The 21154-nt window shown below is 33.5% G+C and overlaps 1 protein-coding gene across 1 annotated transcript; it reads left to right on the top strand.

The window, feature by feature from the left end:
- Nucleotides 1-9967: 9967 nt before the first annotated feature.
- On the top strand, nt 9968-14581 carry LOC132732683 (uncharacterized). Its single transcript, XM_060719154.1, has 3 exons — nt 9968-10474; nt 11935-12262; nt 13139-14581. The coding sequence occupies exons 2-3, from the start codon at nt 11973-11975 to the stop codon at nt 14418-14420; spliced, it is 1572 nt and encodes a 523-aa protein (XP_060575137.1). The 5' UTR covers nt 9968-10474; nt 11935-11972; the 3' UTR covers nt 14421-14581.
- The last annotated feature ends 6573 nt before the right edge of the window (nt 14582-21154 follow it).

Below are 21154 nucleotides of genomic sequence, written 5' to 3'. Positions count from 1 at the left end.
GTTTTTGTTAAATATGTAGTTTAAAATACATTGGCATGAAATTGTTGTTTTTTTATAATATTTTATTTGTTTATGTTATGTGTATATATTTATGTCTATTTATAAATGTTTAGAAAAAATAGCATTATCAAAATAAACTCAGGAAGCTTACGACGATTTTTATATCTTTTTGAAAATCAATGACTTTAGTCAGTAAAAGCTCATAGCCTGAGAGAATTCCCCAAACTAGAGCAACAACATCAAAATAATAGGCTGCACATTTGCGGCACAACATCTCCATCACAAGTTGTAAATCACACTGTATTAAAGACATGAAACACAATATAATAATACATTATATGAACTTAAAATTAAGGATACTACAGTGACAGTCCACTATATGTAACAGAAATATGATTCTTGCCTAAGTTATTCAATATTTTTAATGTTTTTATTGTGCACCGACTTCCCAATTATAGCACGATCATTGACATGTTGACCATCATTATGTTGTCAAAGAAGTTAATGTACTCTGTCATATGAATATTTTCCTGAGTCTTAGCTTAAGTTTTGTATACTTAACAAACTGATCTCTTCAGCACCTATGATTGGCAATTGACCTCTGACATAACAGGGTGACCTATTCGAACTACTTGGTGAAATGGCGGCCTCCATGAAATATGTTTTGTTTATACAGAGAGAGAAAGAATAACAGTGATATTTCTTAAAGTGATAACGACATAGAAAAAGTTTGCAGAAGTTGTAATATTTTCCTGCCAACAAACATTGCCCTAATAACCCGGGCGAATTGCGTTAACGTGATCTGTGTATTAGAGATTATATCCAAAGTATACGAGATCGTAGATCCGATGTTTTAAGATTGAAATGTCGCACAAAACATCAATACCATTGATTTATGGCCTACCATCACCAAAACTAGCCTTAAACTATTTTAGGCAAAACTTAAACACAATGGCATATAAAGTTTGGACCCTGAAGTGTGTAAACTTTACTAATCTCCCAGTACGTTTATCAGACAAGTCATACAAGGGCATTGTTGACCTAAATCTTTGATCTCTGACCTCAAATCGATAGGGGTCATCTACTGGCCAAGACAAAGGCACCTATAGTTTGAGAGCCAAGGGAACTATAAATTTGCGGTCGGAAACCGTTTTAACTTACAAGGTCAATACGACCTTGACCTTTGACCCTTCAACCAAATATCAAAAGGATCATACCAACTACGAAGTTTGAAGGCCAAATCATCGCTTGTCAAGTTTTTGATCGTAAACCGTTTTTACCTACAAGGTCAATGTGACCTTGATATGTTGACCCCTTGACCTCATAATCAATAGAGGTTATCTACTTGGGTTGTCAAGTTATTAATCGGAAATCGTTTTTACCTACAAGGGGTCAATGTGACCTTGACGTTAGACCCTTGACCCCAAAATTGGAAAATTTGTTTAACAAATTAAAGTTTTATGAATAAGTAATACTTACATAACATTTCTGTATGGATTTCTCTCTCTTGAATCATAAATCGGAAGATGAACTTTGGACCTCTAGTCACTTCCGGTAGAAACACATGTTTGATTCAGCATCTTTATCTGGCGAAAGTGTTCGCCTAGAAAATAATAAATGACTTGTGGGGTAGGTGGGTGGGTAACATGTAATGTCAGGTAAGTATTACTTATTCATAAAATTCTAATTTGTTACATAAATTTTCCGAATTTAATTAAGTTAATAATTCTTTAGCATTGTTTACCATTAACGTATATCTTCAGTCTTTCAAGATTCTTGTTATAAATGTCTTCTGGTTGTAATGTATATCTAAATGCCTAAAAGCTTTAAATTTACTTAAGGTTTTATCAAGTACAAATTGGGGATCAAATTCTTCCACATTACTGAAATTATACAGAAGTCTTATCCGATCAAAATTAGATTATGGTTCTGTAGTATATGGGTCTGCAAGAAAATCATATCTTCAAATGCTAGATACCATACATCACCAGGGTTTACGTTTAGCTTTAGGTGCTTTTCGCACTTCACCTGTAGAAAGTCTATATGGGGAAGCTGGGGAACCATCGCTTCATCTTCGTCGAAAAAAGCTATCACTTCAATACGCAACTAGAATTTCATCTAATAGCAATTAAGGAAGAACATGAAGATTTTATAGATATTTATACGGACGGTTCAAAAGAAGGTTGCAAAGTAGGTGCGGCTGTGTTTGAAAATAATTTTACATCTAGTATGAGGTTACCAGATAATGCATCAATTTTTACTGCTGAAGCAAAAGCTATCGATTTAGCATTGTCATACATAGCACAGCATACCCACGATAAATTTGTGATATTTTCTGACTCGCTTTCTGTTTTAATATCCATTAAAAATAAAAAATCTGACAATATCATGGTAAAGAAACTTCTTTTAGGATTTCATGATATACTAAAAACAAAATAGGTTAAATTATATTGGATTCCAAGTCATGTAGGAATACGAGGAAATGAAAAAGTAGATGCTTTAGCTAAACAATCATTAAATTTTCAAAACAAACTGACTTATTGTTACCTGCTTGTGATTTTAGACCGGCTATAAATAAACTCGTATCATCTGAAGGGAAAGCAAATTGGGACAATGCCGTTTTTAATAAACTTCACGATATAAACCCATCTCTTGATGTGTCGCCATCTCTATCTCTGTCAAACCGCCGTGATCAAACAGTTCTTCTTCGATGCCAAATTGGACACACTAAAATTACCCATTCTCATCTCCTTACAAATGACGATGCCCCTTTCTGTGTAGGTTGTAATGAAAATTTTACTGTCAAGCATTTTCTTCTTGAATGTCATGATTTTTCACAGGCCCGTAATAGATTTTATTCTGTAAATTCACTCAAAGAACTTTTTAATACAATTCCATCATAAAACATAATTGATTATTTGAAAGAGATAAACTTGTATTCTAGGATCTTATTGGTTCATTTCTATTGTCACTTACAAAGTTTTACATAACATTTTTAGCCTATTATAGCGTTCGGCACGATATGGCCAGTTATGTGTTGACGTGCCGTAAAAATCCAAACAAACAAACAAAAGTATGTTTGGTAAATTCTGGAAATAAATATTTTTTAAACTAAAATTTTCCAATTTTATTTCATAAATAAACTTACCTGACATTACTGTAAGGAGTTAATTAGATTTTATAGTCGTTATGCAGGTGATGGGAGTCATTTAAAATATTAATTTAAAAATTCCCACCCAAGATCTTTGTAAAAAGTACATTTGAATACATATATGTATTAAATGAAAATATTTCAAATTTTATAATTTACTCACCACATAAAAGTGGAGTGAATGTTGCAGAGGACTTGATGAAGAGTTAATAAACTCAGTTGTATCCAATATTTTTTTTTCAATTCTCATAAAAAACCACATGATATACAAGTACGTCTAATATACAAACATTTGCTATACAAGAATTTCTTAAAGTACATAGGTATATATGTCAAAACAGCCTCGCGCTCCGCAATATAAGAGAAACCACATGAACTATTCAATATATACCCAACTATTCAATATATACCCAACAACTGTGTTCCATCACACTTCATGAAATCTATATTTACTGGCTTTAAGTAGTATCTAGTGAAAGCTGCCTCCACTGACCAATTTGCTGCTTCAATGATCTGTTGAAGAGATGCCCCTTTAATAAATGCCACGAGGGTACAATGCTACTTGTAGAATGTCCTCTTATTTTCCGACAATGCTACTTGTAGAATGTCCTCTTATTTTCCGAATATTTTTTTTTCTTTTTTTAACAGAACTTTAAAGTGTCAACTAACCACCTAGAAATTGTATGACCTGCCACAGGTTTATGTGGGGTTTTTGGGGTTTTTTTTGTTTTGTTGTTTCATAGATAAAAATAACTTAATAATGACACAACGTTTAGGGTTCAAAAATCTTTTTGGCAACGCAGGAACAAAAATGTTTTTTTCCACAATGATTTAGTCTTTCCTACTTAGATAACCCTGGTCTAATAAAAGTAAGTCCATGTTTTTTGAACATTTACAGAACCTTCAACTAATTGTACAGATTGTAGATCTCTACACCATCTAAAAGTTGTGATTGCCCCCCCCAAAAAAAACAACAAAAAAACAAACAAACAGGTTTTCGATGTCAGATACTTCAAAGGCAGCCTTTTCCAGACATCCTCTACTGAAAAGAAGATCCCATTCAGAAACAAGCTTTTTTTGAATCGGAGGACATTCGTTAAAAACAGCTTTAAGTAAGCGAGTAATAAAAGGATGTTGACCTATAGGAATATTCACCACAGGTGCTAAAACTGATGATAACGTGGATCTGTTTCCGTTAATAGAACGATATTGACTTTTTCAAACAAATGTGTCACAGAAATCTGCATAGTCAGTTCAGGACACCTGCTATTGAATTGTCTGAACTTAGATTTATAGTCTTTTTGAGTGCCATGTCTCTAGGATTGATTTAGCCATAAGTTTTCTTGTTGTTTTTTGTGTTTTTTTTTTCAGACAGTTTTTTTACATGAACTTTCGGTCGATAACAGCCATGCAATCAGACTCGGCCACTGTGGAGCAATGAGAATCATAGTGCATCGGTATTTCTTCAAGTTACTTAGAACTTTGGGAATAAGATGCAAAGGCGGAAATGCATACACAAACATGTCTTACCGTGCAATTTACAGGGCATCCAATTTGACCAGTACATAGCAAACCCTTCAAGTGAGACAGGAACTGCTGAATACTGAACAATACAGCCATCATTTCCAGACAGTTTATGTGTAATAAGTTCTGTGTTATGGTCCACTGACCCTGACAAGTTAGGTTGTCAATGTGCTCACACAAACCCCATTCGCCACTCACATCTGCGGTTACTGTGACTAGAAAGGCGTCTTTTAGAAATGAATTGCCCTTTGTCATATTTTGCTCCACTAACCACCAATTTAGATTTAAAATCAGCTGAGATGTTAAAGGAACCATATAAGAAAGAACCATTCATGCAGACTGCAATGCTGACGCAAATGCAGTTTAATTTCTCTCATGAACAACCTTACAATTGCAATCATTTCCAGACAAGATGTAATTGTGCCCAAGAGAATCAGATAATGTCTTGCTCTTGTTTGACCTGCCAGAATGTTTGACAGATATTTTTAATTTTTAGTATTTCTAAAGTTGGGGGGACACTGCCGTTTATCAGATCGGAACGAGCCCGTATGTAAGTCAATGACTGAACAGGTACTAATTCTGATTTGTTTTTGTTTACAATGAACCCTTAACGATAAAAAACTGAGAACCAGTGCTCTGTTTTAAAAGAAAATCTTTCTTTTGATTAACCAAATCGTCCAGGTAACTGGCAAGATGCACATTGGCTTTCGTAGGTGTGCAACCACTACAGTAGGTGTGCAACCACTACAGATATCATTTTGACAAAAGCTCTTGACATGGAGTGCGAAACTGGTAAACAACACCCTTGTATTGAAAACGGAGATATTGCCGATGACCCTTAAATATCTCTAAGTGGAAATATGCGTCTAGAGTGAGAACCCAGTCTCCTGTTTCGATCAGGTTCAACACTTTGATAATGTGTCCATTTTATTGTATTGTTTGATACTCATTGAGGGGTTTCAAGTTTATGACTGGTCTCAAATCCCCAGTCTTTTTGTCACTAGAAACAACGATCTGTAAAAACCTGAATAAATTGTGTTTGGAGATAAAATTTCTAGAACTTTTTTGTCTAAAAGATTATTGATTTTTGAACTTTTAGCAGCTTCGTCTTTTAAAGAAACTTTTATAGATTTTATACCATTTAAAGATGATTTTTTCAGAAACTAAGCGTGTTTGATTAATTCGAACACCCATTTGTCTGTGGCTATTTTCTCCCATTCTGGAAGGATAAGAGAAAGTCCCCCTCAACGGGTATCTCCGGCCATTTTGCAATTATACTTACAGAGTCATTTGCCATCTGATTTTGCCTACTTTCCTCTACCTAAAAAGGATGTTGATCGTGTTGGGAAACTACCATTACTGCCCCTCGACTTATAATTTGACTGTGTTCTGCTGTCAGTGTTATCTCTTGACAGTCTTGGGATAAGAAATCTATCTGGTGTTGGTCTTTTACTCGAATCAGATTGAGCACCCGAGAACTTCCTTTTTAAGCCAGACCTTCTGACTTCTGGAATTAAATCATCAATTTGTTTCTTTTTCTATTTGCGAGCTTTTAATAAAGACTCCAAACCAGCACCAAACACACCCTCACACATTAAAGGTAAATTAGAATATTCCAAATTGTCTGGTTGCTTAAAAAGAGCAGTATCAGTCATGGCTGAACGGCCCTGAGGGGCCTAACTGGTCAAGAGCCTTAGTTGACATAGCAAACACATCTTTAACATGTTGGGTTGCCTTCTCTTTATTGAAATCATCTGACTCCAGAAACTGTAGAAACTTACCTAAACGCTGTTGAATGTACATCTGTATTATTAAACCAAGTTGAGCTGCTTGCTGCTGTTTGTAAGCTATTTTTACCAAAGCGTCACTTATATATAAACAGAGGCTGTCTATGAAACATATATACCAATAGAGCGGGTATGGGTTTTCAAGGGCTAGTAAATGGTCATGGCTGATGACTTCAAATCACTTTGGATTAAGGTCTCTTATCTCTGTAGGTTTGATTCCAATCAGGGACTTTGGATTCTTCTGTGTGAGGAAGCTATCCTAGAAAGCTTACATATTAGAGCGGTAGTTTTACTCAGTCTCCCGCTCGTACTTTAAATGATACATGAAGAAGTATATGAAGTGTAGCCGGATAATCCCCATATGATCTGCACATTGTCCATTTGACTTGAAACCGAATAAAACAGATGCCCATAATGACAGCCAGTCGCTTGGTGAAAGTGCGCAATACGTTTGCTGACCATAGGCCTTTGGAGTTTGGCAACTGAATGCGCTTCAATGCTCTGGTTATCTTACAGAAATCGTTTTGAGTTCAAAATACATTCAATATCTGTAGACTTTGAACTAGGTAAAGTGCAACTGTTTCATTGTAAATCGTCAAGTCCTCACCAAGCATAGCTATCTATTTTCTGACATGAGCAAAACAATATACAGCGTTTGGGATGTGTGGGCTGTGCACGAGGCGCAAAGTACTCAGTTAACATAAATTTGACCGTTATATACTTGCTAAATGTGATAATATATGTAGTAGGATATCTTTTTCTTCAATTTATAGTGAAACGATTTGTTCAACTGCTTTTATTTTGTTTCAGAAATGGCAGTCATGCAGTTGGGTAGATTTTGTATCTGGTGGTCAATATTATAATTTTAAACAATAAAATTGCTAACGAAATATCATGATACCCGTAGAGCTTTTTATTTATCATGTATATAAAATGTGCAATAAACAAGAGAGCCTTCACAAATCTACATTCAGGAGTCAAGTTAAATGTATTATTTTGTAGAAGGCGTTTATTATTTACATTTTGTTTAATGAAACTGAAACAGCTTTAAAGAATAAATCATTAAATACATAATGTTTGTTGTGAAGGTCAAGCTAGACCAGTTCAGTAATACTTGCATTCCAATTCAATCTAACTAAAGTTTAGATCTACTTATTTCTTTTATGTAGATCTGATGACGACGGTATAAGTTTCGCCTTCTCTATAATTCGGATTTCCCGAGAAAGCTATTTTTAGCCATGCAATCAAACCGGTTTTTACATAGGCATTTAAAGAAGTATCAAAATACCGTTATACGCGGAAGTTAAACAAATTGTTAATTTGTGTTCGAAAAAAAAATGTTTTAAGAAATTTTTAACAAATTACTTAAAAAATAGAGTATTTTTTAATGGGCAAGATCATTTTGCCAGTTTATCTGCCGGCTTTATGGACAATGCCATGTTTGTTCCCAAAATGATTTTCTCAGGGTTAAAAATTAGAAACCACATCGCTTTCAAAATTATGAAATCCTTCCAATGATTGGCTGTGTGTATAGTCACCAGAAATAATAACGTATATGGTCGCGCTCAAAAAAAAGCGGAGCGTTATTTAGAGCTAATTTTAAGCAGATTGATTCCAATTTTTACAATTGATAGGAAACAATATGGCCATTTTTAAAAAAAGAAATAATATGGAATATTTTGGAATCAATCAAAGATTTTACTTAAGATATAAAGCTACTTTATATAGTGCATTTGTCTAATAAAAGTAACACTATATTCAAAATATCTGATTATGCTACACATTTGTGTCTTTATTCGTATCAATTGTTAAAGACGTGTTTCTGTGTCGCTAAATATGCACCAATAAACGAAGTTTAGGGGGGTATATAGGAGTCAGTTGAACGGTCTGTCAATCTGTCCCGTCGGTCCACATCATGGTTTCCGGACATAAGAGTTTGGAATGAGGTATTGTAATCAAACTTGCTTTATAGCAACCTTATATTGAAACCCCGATATTTTTTGCATTAGGACCCCCTAAGGTCAAAGTCAATGTCACCCTTTCTAAAAATTGAAAAATGGTTTCCAGACCATAACTAGAGTTAAAAATATAATATTGTTATCAAACATGGTATATAGCAAGAATCTACGAAGACGCCGGTTGGAATTGCATTTGGACTCACTCGGGTCAAGGTCACCGTTACTAAAAATACAAAACTGGTTTCAAACAATAACTAGAGTAAGGAATGAAAAAGGTTATCAAACTTGGTTTATAGCGAGCTAATTTGAAGACCCCGGTTGGGATTGCTTTTGGACCCCCTGGGGTCAAGGTCACCGTTACTTAAAACAGAAAAATTGTTCGCGAAAGATAACATTAGTTAGATATGAGATATTGTAATCAAACTTGATATTAAGCAATCTTATATGGGATCCCTGGTTGGGATGGAATTTGGACCCCTGGGGTCAAGGGTTACTATATCAAAAAATAGAAAAATAATTTTCGGACATTTATAAGAGTTAGGAATGAGATATTACACTAAAATTTCGTATAAAACACGTTGTAATGAAGATCCTAGTTGGGATTGCAATTAATTGAAATACTTCTTTGTACACAGTTGATGCTTCATTAATTAAAGGTTGAGTCCAAATATAACTTCAGACCACTTATTTTTCAAAAAGTCAAAGTTGCTGGTGTGGGTATTAAACACCTTTAGTGATAGATCAATATTTACTTATTTCTAAAGTTGTGTATTATTACAATTATAACCTCCTAACATACTACAAAATTGATTATTTATCTTTATTTCATAAAAAACTTAAATACATTAATTGCAAGTATGACAGACAATTTCACTCAATTATGGCTTAATGAAGCCCATGAAGACATAATAGCAGCATATTCACAATTTAAATAACGAACAGTACATATGTTAATGTACAAAATATTTGATATTCACAATATAATTATGCCTTTACAGGTAAAGTTTGTTTCCAGTTTTTATTAACAATTTATTTGTTAGAACGCAAAAATTAAGATATTAATTTATGTTTGCGTTTCACTCATGTACTTCATATCTGTTAAACTGACATACGTACTGAGTATATTCTATCTCACCACTTTGTACAATACAAATCAACAAATAAAATATATTATACAAGAGAACAGGGTCTTTCATAAAAATTCTATTTGAAAGACCCTGAAAAAAAGAAGACGATCACTATATTTTTCAGAGGCTTAAATGCTCCAGGGCATAGGTCATTATACGTGAAAACCGATCCAAACTCCTACGTAGTGTCCCCTCCCTTGCACTGCTTCTTTACTGTGCTGCACTTCAACATAATTGGTATTACACGATAAAAAAAAATTAGAATAAATCAACTTATAAACGAGGTTATCAGAAAGTCGTTGAAACATGCACCCACTTACACGATCACAGTAAGGTATGTTATCGTTTTAAAATACAAGCATGTTTGAACAGTTATGACTACCAAATACTTGGAGCTGAAACGGCTCCGGTTTAAGAATAGGCACAGATGTGTTAACAACGTAAACACGATTTTTTATCAGAAAAAAAATAGCCCTCCATTAAAGTATGTAGGGATTCGAGGAGGGGCGATCGCGTGGTAATGATCACTTGCCGGATGTGCTTATTCGTGACTAAAATTATGCATGGAAGGTCTTATTACTCGTGTGTCTTCTAGGCCTCATCAGTTTGAGTAGATATTTGGCATACGCTTCTTTCATATCAGTGTCGCTATGAATTCAAACCAAACAAACAAGTTGCAAATTATTTAAATGATATAAATACATGAAACAACAATTTAATCTAAGCTTACAACATATTCGAGTATCTGATAAAGAAAGCACTTAAACATTCCGATAATATTAACAGGTTATCTCAGGTAACGCTAACGTGGGTGTAGGAATCGATTAATATTATTTTTTAAGCATATCAGTGCAAAGGTTTCTACATTTGCTCCAGTGGACTTTTCAATAACTCGCCAAGAAACGAAATAGTGTGGTACCTTCAAAGGTAAGATGTACTTTTTTTCTTGACACAAATTTACCTTTTCTTTATTGATCACGGTGTTTCGTATTTAAATGAATGACGGCTTCGAAAATGAAGTATTCTAGTGCGAAGTTTTATTCTAATGTTATATCGTAATTATGTTTATTTTTTTTTGTTCTTAATTTAAAGATCTACATATCTTCTGTGTTTGTACTCAAAAAGGCTGTAAAACAATAATGTGTATTTTCAAAATATCAAATTTGAGCATAACAATATATTTTAGTAAAGTTCTTTTATTTTAACATACAATCGTGTTGAATTTTTCTTCATCAAATTTATGATGCCAATCCATACAATCGTGAAGAACTTGTAACGTGTAAGGGAGAGATATTGAAAACGTATAACGACTGTTTATAATGTCACCATCGATGCCGACTTGCGAGAGATTAATTGTCGTAACCGATAAATAAATTGCACTCTTTTTAGCAATGTTATTTGCTTTGACTGACTGATCGGACAGTTAAACATTGAAGTACACTTTTTGTTGCTTTTCTGATGCAATTAAACATCTGGACTCGTGCATTTCAATTATAGTTGAAATAAAATGAATGATGAAGAATATCAATTTGCTATTTTGTTACTAAACTTGGCTTGGTTTGTTCAATGATTACAAGTATACTGTTTTCTGTCATCTGCTATTAGTTCCAAATATTATAATCAATATGTCGCTGCCCATAGTACATTCTGAATGCTACTTTGTACTTCTTGGCGAAGTTTATTATGACGTCTTTGTGAGTTTCAACAAACATATGATGATGAAGAATTATAGAGAGAATAAAGTGAATGACATCACGAGATATAACGATTAAGGAAGTAGGCTAATATGTCATTTAGCAAGAGTTTGTTTACTACATTTGAGCCGCGTCATGACAAAACCATCATAGTGTGTTTGCGACCAGCATGGATCCAGACCAGCCTGCGCATCCGCGCAGTCTGATCAGGATCCATGCTGTTCGCTTAAAACTCTATAACAAGTAGAGAAACTGATAGCGAACAACATGGATCATGATCAGACTGCGCGGATGCACAGGCTGGTCTGGGTCCATGCTGGTCGCAAACCCATTATGTTGGTTTTGTTGTGACGCGGCTCATTTGTCTTTACTGGACACGTTCTGATATAGAAAATTTCATATCACAACTGAATTAGCTCCATTAAACATAATATATCATTTTTGTACCCATGCGTATCGAGATAAAGCGTTGTATTAAACAACAATACAGCTTTATACTCGGATATTTAACACTAAGGTATTATATAATTTTCATCAAAGGATATAAACGAATCAATTTTTAAGGGAGTCACTTGGTTTTCAACTACTAGTACAGTAAGTGGTTTGTGTAATTTATGTTTCTTGTTCCGCCTCTCTTCGTTTACCGCGGTATATTATTGAGGTAAATTTATGTAACAAGACATTTTTTTGCAGATTCAGTATCAGAAGTATCAGTTTTAAAAATAATTTGGATGGCAGATGCTAGCAAAGAGTGTGTTATGCAGGAAGTAAAGAAAGATTGGCAAGACGGAAAGAATCTAGGACAATGCATGTTGGAATTGTTTCAACAGGGTCTCTGGACAGATGTCGTATTTAAATGTATGGACCATGATAAAGGGGAGGGAGTGATTAAAGCACACAAAAATGTGCTTGCAGCTAGAAGTTCCGTATTTCAGGCGATGTTCTTCGGTCCCTGTGCTGACACAACAGATGTAGTAGAGCTTAAAGATAAAGAGAAAGAGATACTTTATTTATTCCTTGTGTAAGAACTTTTCATTTTTGTCCCGTGTGTAAGAACTTTTTTTTTGTTCTCATTTATATGAGAACATCATATTTCTTACTTATTTTTTCTTCCTTGAGTAGGAACTTCTTCTTTTCTTCCTTGTGGAAGAACTTCTTTTTTCCTGGTGTTCTTTCTTGCGTAAGAACTTCTTTTTTTGTTTTTCCTTGTGTAAGAACTTCTTTTTTTGTTTCTCCTTGTGTAAGAACTTTTATTTTCTTCCATGTGTAAGACCTTTTTTTCTATGTGTAATCACTTCTTTTTTTCCTTTTGTAAGAACTTTCTTTTTCTTCCTTGTATAAGAACTTCTTTTTCCCTTCTATAAGATTTTCTTATCTTTCTTCCTTCTGCAAGAACATTTTATTTTTCTTCCGTGGCTAAGAACTTCTTATTTTTTCTTCCTTGCTAAAGAAGTACTTATTCTTCTTCCTTTTCCTTCTGAACGAACTTTTTTCCTTGTGTAAGTTCAACTTTTTTTTTGTTCTTCTTCCTTGTGTTAGAAATTCTTTTTTGTTCTTCCTTGTGTAAGAACATCTTAATTTTCTTCCTTGTGTATGAATGTGTAAGAACTTTTTCCTTTCTTGAGTAAGAAAATATCATTTTTTCTCACTGTTTAAGAACACCTTATTTTTCTTCCTTGTGTAAGAACATCTTATTTTTCTTCCTTGTGTAAGAACCTAAATATTTTGTCAGTTTTTTTGGTATTGTTGTTGTTATTTAAGATCACAATATTATATTTTTTTCTAAGAAAAATGTATTATTCTATATGGTCTGTGAATATTTTGATCATACTTTGGTGCCAAGTTAAAAATGAATGATTTAAAAAAAAAATTAACATAATCTGTTTGTCTTTTACAGGTACATATACAGTGACTCGATTACGTTAACAGAAGGTACTGCTTTTGCAGTTTTGGAAATGGCTCATTATTACCAGGTGACAAATCTTGTTAAGTTATGTTCAGAGTTTTTAAAAACTGTATTAACAGCAAGTAATGTATGTGAAACTCTGACGTTAGCAAGGTTTTACAACCTGTATGGCCTGAGAGACGCATGTTGTTCCTTTATTGATAGTCACGCACAAGACGTTATACAAACGGAAAGTTTCATGAACATATCTGAAGATTGTCTTTTATATATTCTTAAAGGGGATACACTTTATGCTGAGGAAGAATACATTTTAGAAGCAGTGGAAAGTTGGGCACGCAGAAAATTGGGAGAGAAAGATGTGGCAGTGAGCGGTACAGATATACGTAAACGTATCGGAAAATCGTTTTACTTTTTGAGACTGCCCACAATGTCTTCTCAAACATATCGCGAGTCAGTAAGCAGAAAGGGATATTTTTCTGTTGAAGAATATGCAGATATTGCGGCATTTATTCACAAAAACGAAAATATATCCGTTACTACTAACTCGTGCCTAGCAAGAGTACACGAACTTGAAACAGTGAATGTAAATAACCAAGATGGAGAAACAAGATACTTCAAAAATCTTCATATTTCCTTCGAAACTACTATGCTTAAGAGTGCCTTCTTGTCTCGTCTTGTCCTTGGTGATATCAATCCGTATTTGGTAAACACGCAAGATATCTATACCAGTGGAGGTAATAAAACTTTTGTCGGGGACGCCCGTTTCGACTATTCGCAGCCCAAGAACATTAAATACAATTTCTTTCAAGAGCAAGTCGTGAAAATTTCAACCCTCGAGCGTCCAAGACATCGGAATTACTACGCTTCAAAAATGGTTAAAATAGATCGGTTCAAACTTCCTGTGAATTTATGTTTTTTTCTTTCGGGAAGTATCAGTGTCAATGACATAGGCTTTGAAGAGGAATTCAAAGTGCAGCAATTTAATGCAACAGATACTGAAGTAAATCTAACAAAACCTTTATTGTTAGAGAAAAGGACCGCTCCGTATATCGTCAATGTCACCATCCGATACAGCTGCAGCAGTGAATTAGAACTTGAAGCCAGATGCAGTGCAAACAAGGAACTTGTTACTAGTGACACAGGAATGATTCGCATTCAATGTGTATCTACATATGATTCAGGAATCAAAGGTATCGGGTTTAAACACGTCTCAAACCGTGATAAATCAAATCATCAACCGGTACCTGAAACGGAAGAAGAGAATGTAATATAGATGATACATGCAAAAAGCAATGAGCCAAGAAAGCCCTCGAATAAAATCAACATTATATCAATGAGGAGTTTGTACATAGACTTATTTTATATTTTCTGTTTGATTTTGATATTTGATATGTACACGATATAAATGTTTACAAAACAAAATGTATCTACTTTCATGGTATCAATTATTCGATCAGGTTCGTAAAATAATATGACTTTCTAGTTGATCAATATGGACATATTTTGTTGTAAAAATATACTCAAAGTCAATTTGTTCGTTTGAACAATGCCAGTATTGTGCACACCTTTATTAAACACCTTTATAAATGGCCGATTGTTTTTGAGCAGTATTATATGCATGTAATATTTAAGATAAAATATGTCAGTCAAATTCAACATATAGCTCGGCACTTCATGTGACCATTGTTAGACAGATATACGATACTTGCGGCTTAAGAGAATGAAATCCTTGTTGGGTTTGTTACTTTTCAGTGTTACATACATTTCGACAGGTAATTGTTTACTTTATTGATTATCCTTAAATTTCTACAGGGAGATAACGCACGGGACACAATAAGGTTGTGAACATTAAGGGAAGGTTGTTTTATTTCAAGCTGCATGCTCTGGTTAGTTGAATCTCTTTATGGATGGCGATGGAGGATAATTCAAGCTTCTGTCCATGTTCCCTAGCATCGGCTTAAAGCTTAAACAGAATTCAACGTAAGAATTGAAAGAAAATGATTCAATACATTCACATGCTCATGCGAATATTAGGGAGTAGAATTTAATACGACATAAAGTCCACTTAGAATTTCATAGAATAATTACAAACTCAAGAAAAAAGTACCCCGGCTTATATGCTATATGGTGAAACTTGCAGATATCCAATAAACATATCCATTCAAAGCAGAATCATAAAGTTTTGGAATAAAATTATACATAGCGATCAAATGAGTATTAAAGTGTTAGTTTTACGATAATGGTTCATGGTTAAAGCCCATTTAGATGGTCAGAATTTGTTTAGAATATTTTGATCAATTCTTGTTGTGGCCCGTTATATGTCGCAACGACGCTGAATGTCGCACTTGCCTCTAAATGCCGCACCATATCCACTAAATGTCGTAATCGCCGCTTAATGTCGCAAAATATTCTACCATTAAATGTCACAATTGTAACATTCAATGTCGCTAATATTTGTTTTTATAACTCAAAAAAAGCATATATATATCTTAATAAAACAAGCACTCGTAGATCACTTGATCGCTGACTGGAATGCAAAATTACAGGTATCAAACAAAGGTAATCTGTATTATCTTTTCAAACAGCAGCACAAACGTGAAGAATATCTTACAATTTTACCAAGATATTATTTACTAACCCCTTCTGAAATTTCAGACATCAAATTATAGACTGTCCGTTGAAAAACTCCATTACAATAATACTCTATTTAATGAAAGAAATTCTGAAAGAATGTCAAACATTTAGTGATGAATATAATGCAATCATATTGTGTAAATTATTTAGAAATAAAAGGACATAATTGATTCCAAAGTATTATTAAACGAATCCAAATGACATCAAGTATAATCAACTATCAATCTGACTATAGTCAGATCTACATATTTCTTTTATGTAGATCTAATGACGACCCTATATGTTAATAAATATATTCTTAATCATGCAATCAAACCGGTTTTAACAAAGGAATTAGAGCTTTAGAAGAAGTGGAAGTTTTGTTAGAAAAAAATGTTTGAATTAATTTTTAACAAGAACAAAAATGTTTGAAGTAATTTTTAAAACAATTACTTGAAACAATAGAGTTAATTTTTAATGGGCAAGAATGTTTTGCCAGTTTACCTGTCGGCTATATGGAACTATTGATTTTCCCATGGTTTAAATTAGAAACCACATCGATTTCAAAATTATTAAAGCTCACCGATGATTGGCTGTGTGAAATGTCACCAAAAATGATTTCGTATTGGGTCACGTTCAGATCTTAAAGCGGACATTATTTAGAACTGATTTTAATCCGACTGTATCAACTATTTAAACACTAAACATTTTGAAACACCAAAAAGATTGAGCATGTTCGTAAATACTATAACTGATATTTACTTTCATATAAAAATTATCGTTGTTTTTACGCATGTTTACTAGCTGTCTTAATTATCATGCTTTCCTGCAATACAAATTTCTGGTCAATGGCATACGTAATTTTATTATGATTTTCCCATTCATTTTATCAGCTATTCAACACGCTTTCTCAACACGTAAGTTCTCCTAACTTACTTGCCAATCAAATGACATACGACACCAACTTCAAACAGTTTTTTACCTTGGGTATGTGATAAATAGAATATTATATTCGTGTAGGATCACTATTGAATTTCTTGAACTAATACTATATGCTTGCCAAAGGTTCGCACTTTATAATTCTAGTCAACTCGTTCAAAAAATTCAGTACTGAACTTACACTCACACAATATCCTCTATTTATGCCAAGTTATTTATGCCAAGTTATGCAAACATCACTTATTCTAAAACCCGAGCCCTGAGATAATATCCTGCTCCTGAGCAGACTTACAATGCAAAGTATAAACCGTGCCCACTATCAGAGAGGCGGTTCTCTCTAAAATGTTAGGAAGTTACGCACACCTCAACCGTTAAGATTTACGCTGATCCCACGTACCCTTACGATGCGTTCTGTAAGGGGAACCTCGTATTCTATTTATATCACATTGTCTTAAAGTCCTATAACATGCTAAATTCTAAACTTCAAATATAAATTTCGAAAACTTAACTTTTATGTTTTGAAATACATTATATTCTTTGTTGACAGAAACATTGATTTATAAACAATAACTTTTAGAAGTTAAAACAATTACATTTTCGTGTTATAAAACACATTTTGACAATTATTACGTTTTACACAACAAATTTTATTTCATAAGAACAATTTACAAACATGAACATTTAAATTAAACATGAAATTGGCACATATAATAATTTATGTCGGATTTTCGCAGCATAATTTACATATTCAAGCAGCATGCCTCAAGATTCATGCTTATTGTCATGCAATTTTTTGAAAATTTAAAAGTAAAATTATTGTGAAGTAAACAAAGAAAGTAATTTACACATTGCAAACGGCACTAACAATCCAAAATATATTATATTACCAAAAAGATTTCAAAATATACATAAATACCTCTTACTGCGTTAGTAACGCAGTAGAAATATATACTGAAACATCAGTCATTAAACGCACATAACATGTAAATAATTAAGCTAATATTGAATAGTTTTACTTTTCTTAAGATATTAATACATTTTTCTAAAGATTGAATTTCTTGAAATAGTTTGGCTCATCTGAAAGCATGCAGCTTTAAGTGTGAATTTACATACAAAAAATTAGAAAATGGGACACAGAAATTAGAAATAGGGACAAAGAATATTAAAATATTGATTCAAAATTAAATCAATGTATTTTACATGTAAGAATAAGTAATTTACATGAATGGAATTGTATTTGATTTTGCGGATATTCCCTTCCATACAAAAACATGGCGCGTCTAATGTCACGTTAAGAGAAAAAATATAAATATCTGTAATTGATTAAAAAAAAGCCAGTGCCGCATATCAATTAGTCAGTAAACTATAACAATATATCTTCAAAAGCAGCAGAACTGGCTGGCTATATAATAATCAATGACAACTCATTACTTGATTTTTTTTTTAAACGATGTACATCTAACCCAATATAATTATATACGGGACAATGTATATATTTTTTTATTCTCGTGACCTCTACCATACAACTAGGTTGAACATTCAGTTAAAAATGTAATAGGATACCAATCTTTTGTTCATGTAGAACGTGAACGCATAGTAAAAATAAAATGGATCTATGTATAGTGAATAAAAAATATAATGAAAACGGAAAAGCCTCGATGTTTAAATGTGACAAGGAAAAGGATTTTAAAAATCTTATCAATAAAAATAACTTTAAAGTATTTCGTTTTTGGGATACTATTCAGCAATGTATTTTGGTTATACATAACCCAGATACACATCAAAGGAAACACAATATATTCCACGTACATGTATAAAATTCGGAGACGGACTACTTTTTCTTACTTTACTAGTAACATTACGTCTGCAGACAATGAAACATATGTACAAGCTCGTCTTTTCAACAACTTGTCTCAAGCTAATGACGATCACAGGCACGCGGGTGGTCACAAAAATTCGTCTGCATATCACGTGGAACGCACAAATGGTCGTCTATCCCAGACTAGCTTTGACAGAAAAATAACTATTGATTCGCATTTCAACAAATCGTCTACTGGTGTTGTAAAACATCAAAGTGCTCGTCTGCTTAATAATTCGGATCAGGGAAGTCCCAATGTGAAACATGGCAATATTATATATGCACGTGCTCGTCCGCAGATTAATTTGTCTCGTGAAAGTCTAAACAGAAAAATGGCTGTTAATCCCAATACTGTTGGCAACATAATATACCCTCATGGAAGTCTACATCGTAATTTATCTCGTGGAATTCTCAACAAAAAAATGGCTGTCCATTCTTTTTACAACAGATCTTCTGCTAACAACTATAAACGCGCACGTGCCAATCCACCTCAGCATCATAGCTTCAGTTTAACAGAGGCTAAAAGAATGGAAGCTTGGAGAAACCATGTCCGTAAAATAAATGCACAGAACAATTTTCGAGACCAGAAATATGGCAAGAACAACATGAAACGTAATAGATATACACATCATAGAAAAAAGTACCACCAATGCAGGGAATACTACATTCTTTAGGACAGTATTTTGATAGATATGTTGACGATCCTAGGTTAAAAGAACTTCACGACTTCCGAAAATATGTAAGATAATAAGTTGCTTTTACTTTCCATTCGTTTATTTGTTTATTTGTGATTACTTTTCTTGACTTTCCTGTGACAATATCCCAGTCCAATACCGGTGTAACAAAGTTAGTTGACCCCAATTGAATTTTGACCACCATTCAATGTTCAATGTGAAAGTTAACCCTTTTTCTGTAAAAAAAATGTCTAAAGAAAAATGACCACCACCCCCTCAGAAACCTGAAGAGTACTGACCTCCATCTTATCGATCTTAAACAGATTATTAACTACTTAAAGCAGCTAGCATTAATTGAACCTTCTCTTGGACTTTAACGTAACATTGACCATACGTACCATTGATTAACGTCTAACATTCAAGCCTATAGGCATTCTGAACATTTTGATCTTTTTTATTGTTTGATCGAGACTGTTAATGAGTTAAATAAATTGGACTGTCATCGATGTCAAATTTTGCAACAATATATCGAAAGCTGAATATCGATATATCAAATTCAATAGCATTTGAATGTTTGTAGTTATCATGATGTATGCAAACACAGAATACCAAAAGAAAGAATGTTCTCTTGTTATCACATCTTACAGACAAACTGAAAATTAAATCCAGTATTCAAATTGGGCTAGAAAAGGGAGAAAACTGACTATTTCCCTTTACACAAAGTAGAGAGAAATTTTTACAAAACATAAAGAAATGGGTTTTAAAGCTGCACGCCTCCAGATGAGCCAAAATATTTCAAGAAAATCAATATTGTGAAAAATGTACTAAAATTTTAAGAAAGGTAAAAACATTGAAGATCCAAGTTATATTGTTTATGTTTTGTGCGGTTTATGACTGATTTTGCAGTATTTTATTACCATATTTCTACTGCGTTACTAACGCAGTAAGGGCTATTTTTGCATATGTTGACGAATTTTTTGGTAATTTTCTTGGATTGTAAGTGACGATTCCAATATGTAAATTACTTTTTTGGTTAGCCTCACAATACTTTTCATTTAAATTCATTTCCAAAATTTTCATGAACATAACAATGAATCTGGAGGCGTGCTGCTTTAACCACTCGTGCATTGTCCAGTACTGGTTGATTCCAGGAACGGATTCTAGAGTGTGAGTAGTTAAGGGGCGAAGCCTGGACCAGATTTTTGAGTAAAAAATCGGAATCATTCAAGCGCGGCGTGATTTATCCGCCATTTATGCACTGTTGCGCATGTTTTCATTGTAGAGAAGACAGTTATTTGGGTTTAAATATGTCAGTATACAGCAGACGACGTTTTTACAGCCGATAGTCCATTAAACTGAATAATGCGCGGTCGGGCTCAAAATCTTTTTACCCGTTTATGATATTTAACCTTTCTCCAATAATTTAATTTCACTTGTGTCGTAGACACGGAGGCAATAAACCTCTTGCTGACAGATAAAGAGCGAAACCCATTCATACGGACACAGGTAAAAACTTTTTCTGTACAAAATCTGCTATGGTCATAGTATTATTTTTACAATAGGTTTATCTCTTAGATTTGGTTTGGTAAATCGCTAATCATGGTCATGCAACTACATAGTTAGGTGAAGAAGCAGGCGCTTGTTTTGGTTGAGTCTATTATGTTTTGTTTAGGGGTTGAGTTGTCATACACAAATTTACAATTTATATGCATTTATTTTTTTTCCAATGATTGTTATTATCTTAAATGCTTCTGGGATTGTTGTTTTATCAATTCATTTGTAAATAAGATTGTTATATGTCTATTAACGGAATAATTTTAATGAACACGAAATTAGTTCACACCTACATGTGTTTTGGTAACGTGATGGTTTAAGCCAATGAAAACACGTCAATATTATTATACTCAGGCAGAGAAAAAGTGT

The sequence above is a fragment of the Ruditapes philippinarum genome, unplaced genomic scaffold (genome assembly GCF_026571515.1).
Source record: "Ruditapes philippinarum isolate M1 unplaced genomic scaffold, ASM2657151v2 ctg7068_1_1_1_1, whole genome shotgun sequence".
Taxonomy (NCBI): Eukaryota; Metazoa; Mollusca; class Bivalvia; order Venerida; family Veneridae; genus Ruditapes; species Ruditapes philippinarum.
This window is presented reverse-complemented; position numbering and strand designations above follow the sequence as displayed.

Coding starts and splice junctions, on each gene's coding strand:
- LOC132732683 (XM_060719154.1), top strand. CDS start 11,973: ATGGCAGATGCTAGCAAAGAGTGTGTTATGCAGGAAGTAAAGAAAGAT. Junction 12,263..13,138: donor ATACTTTATTTATTCCTTGT/GTAAGAACTTTT, acceptor TGTCTTTTACAG/GTACATATACAGTGACTCGA.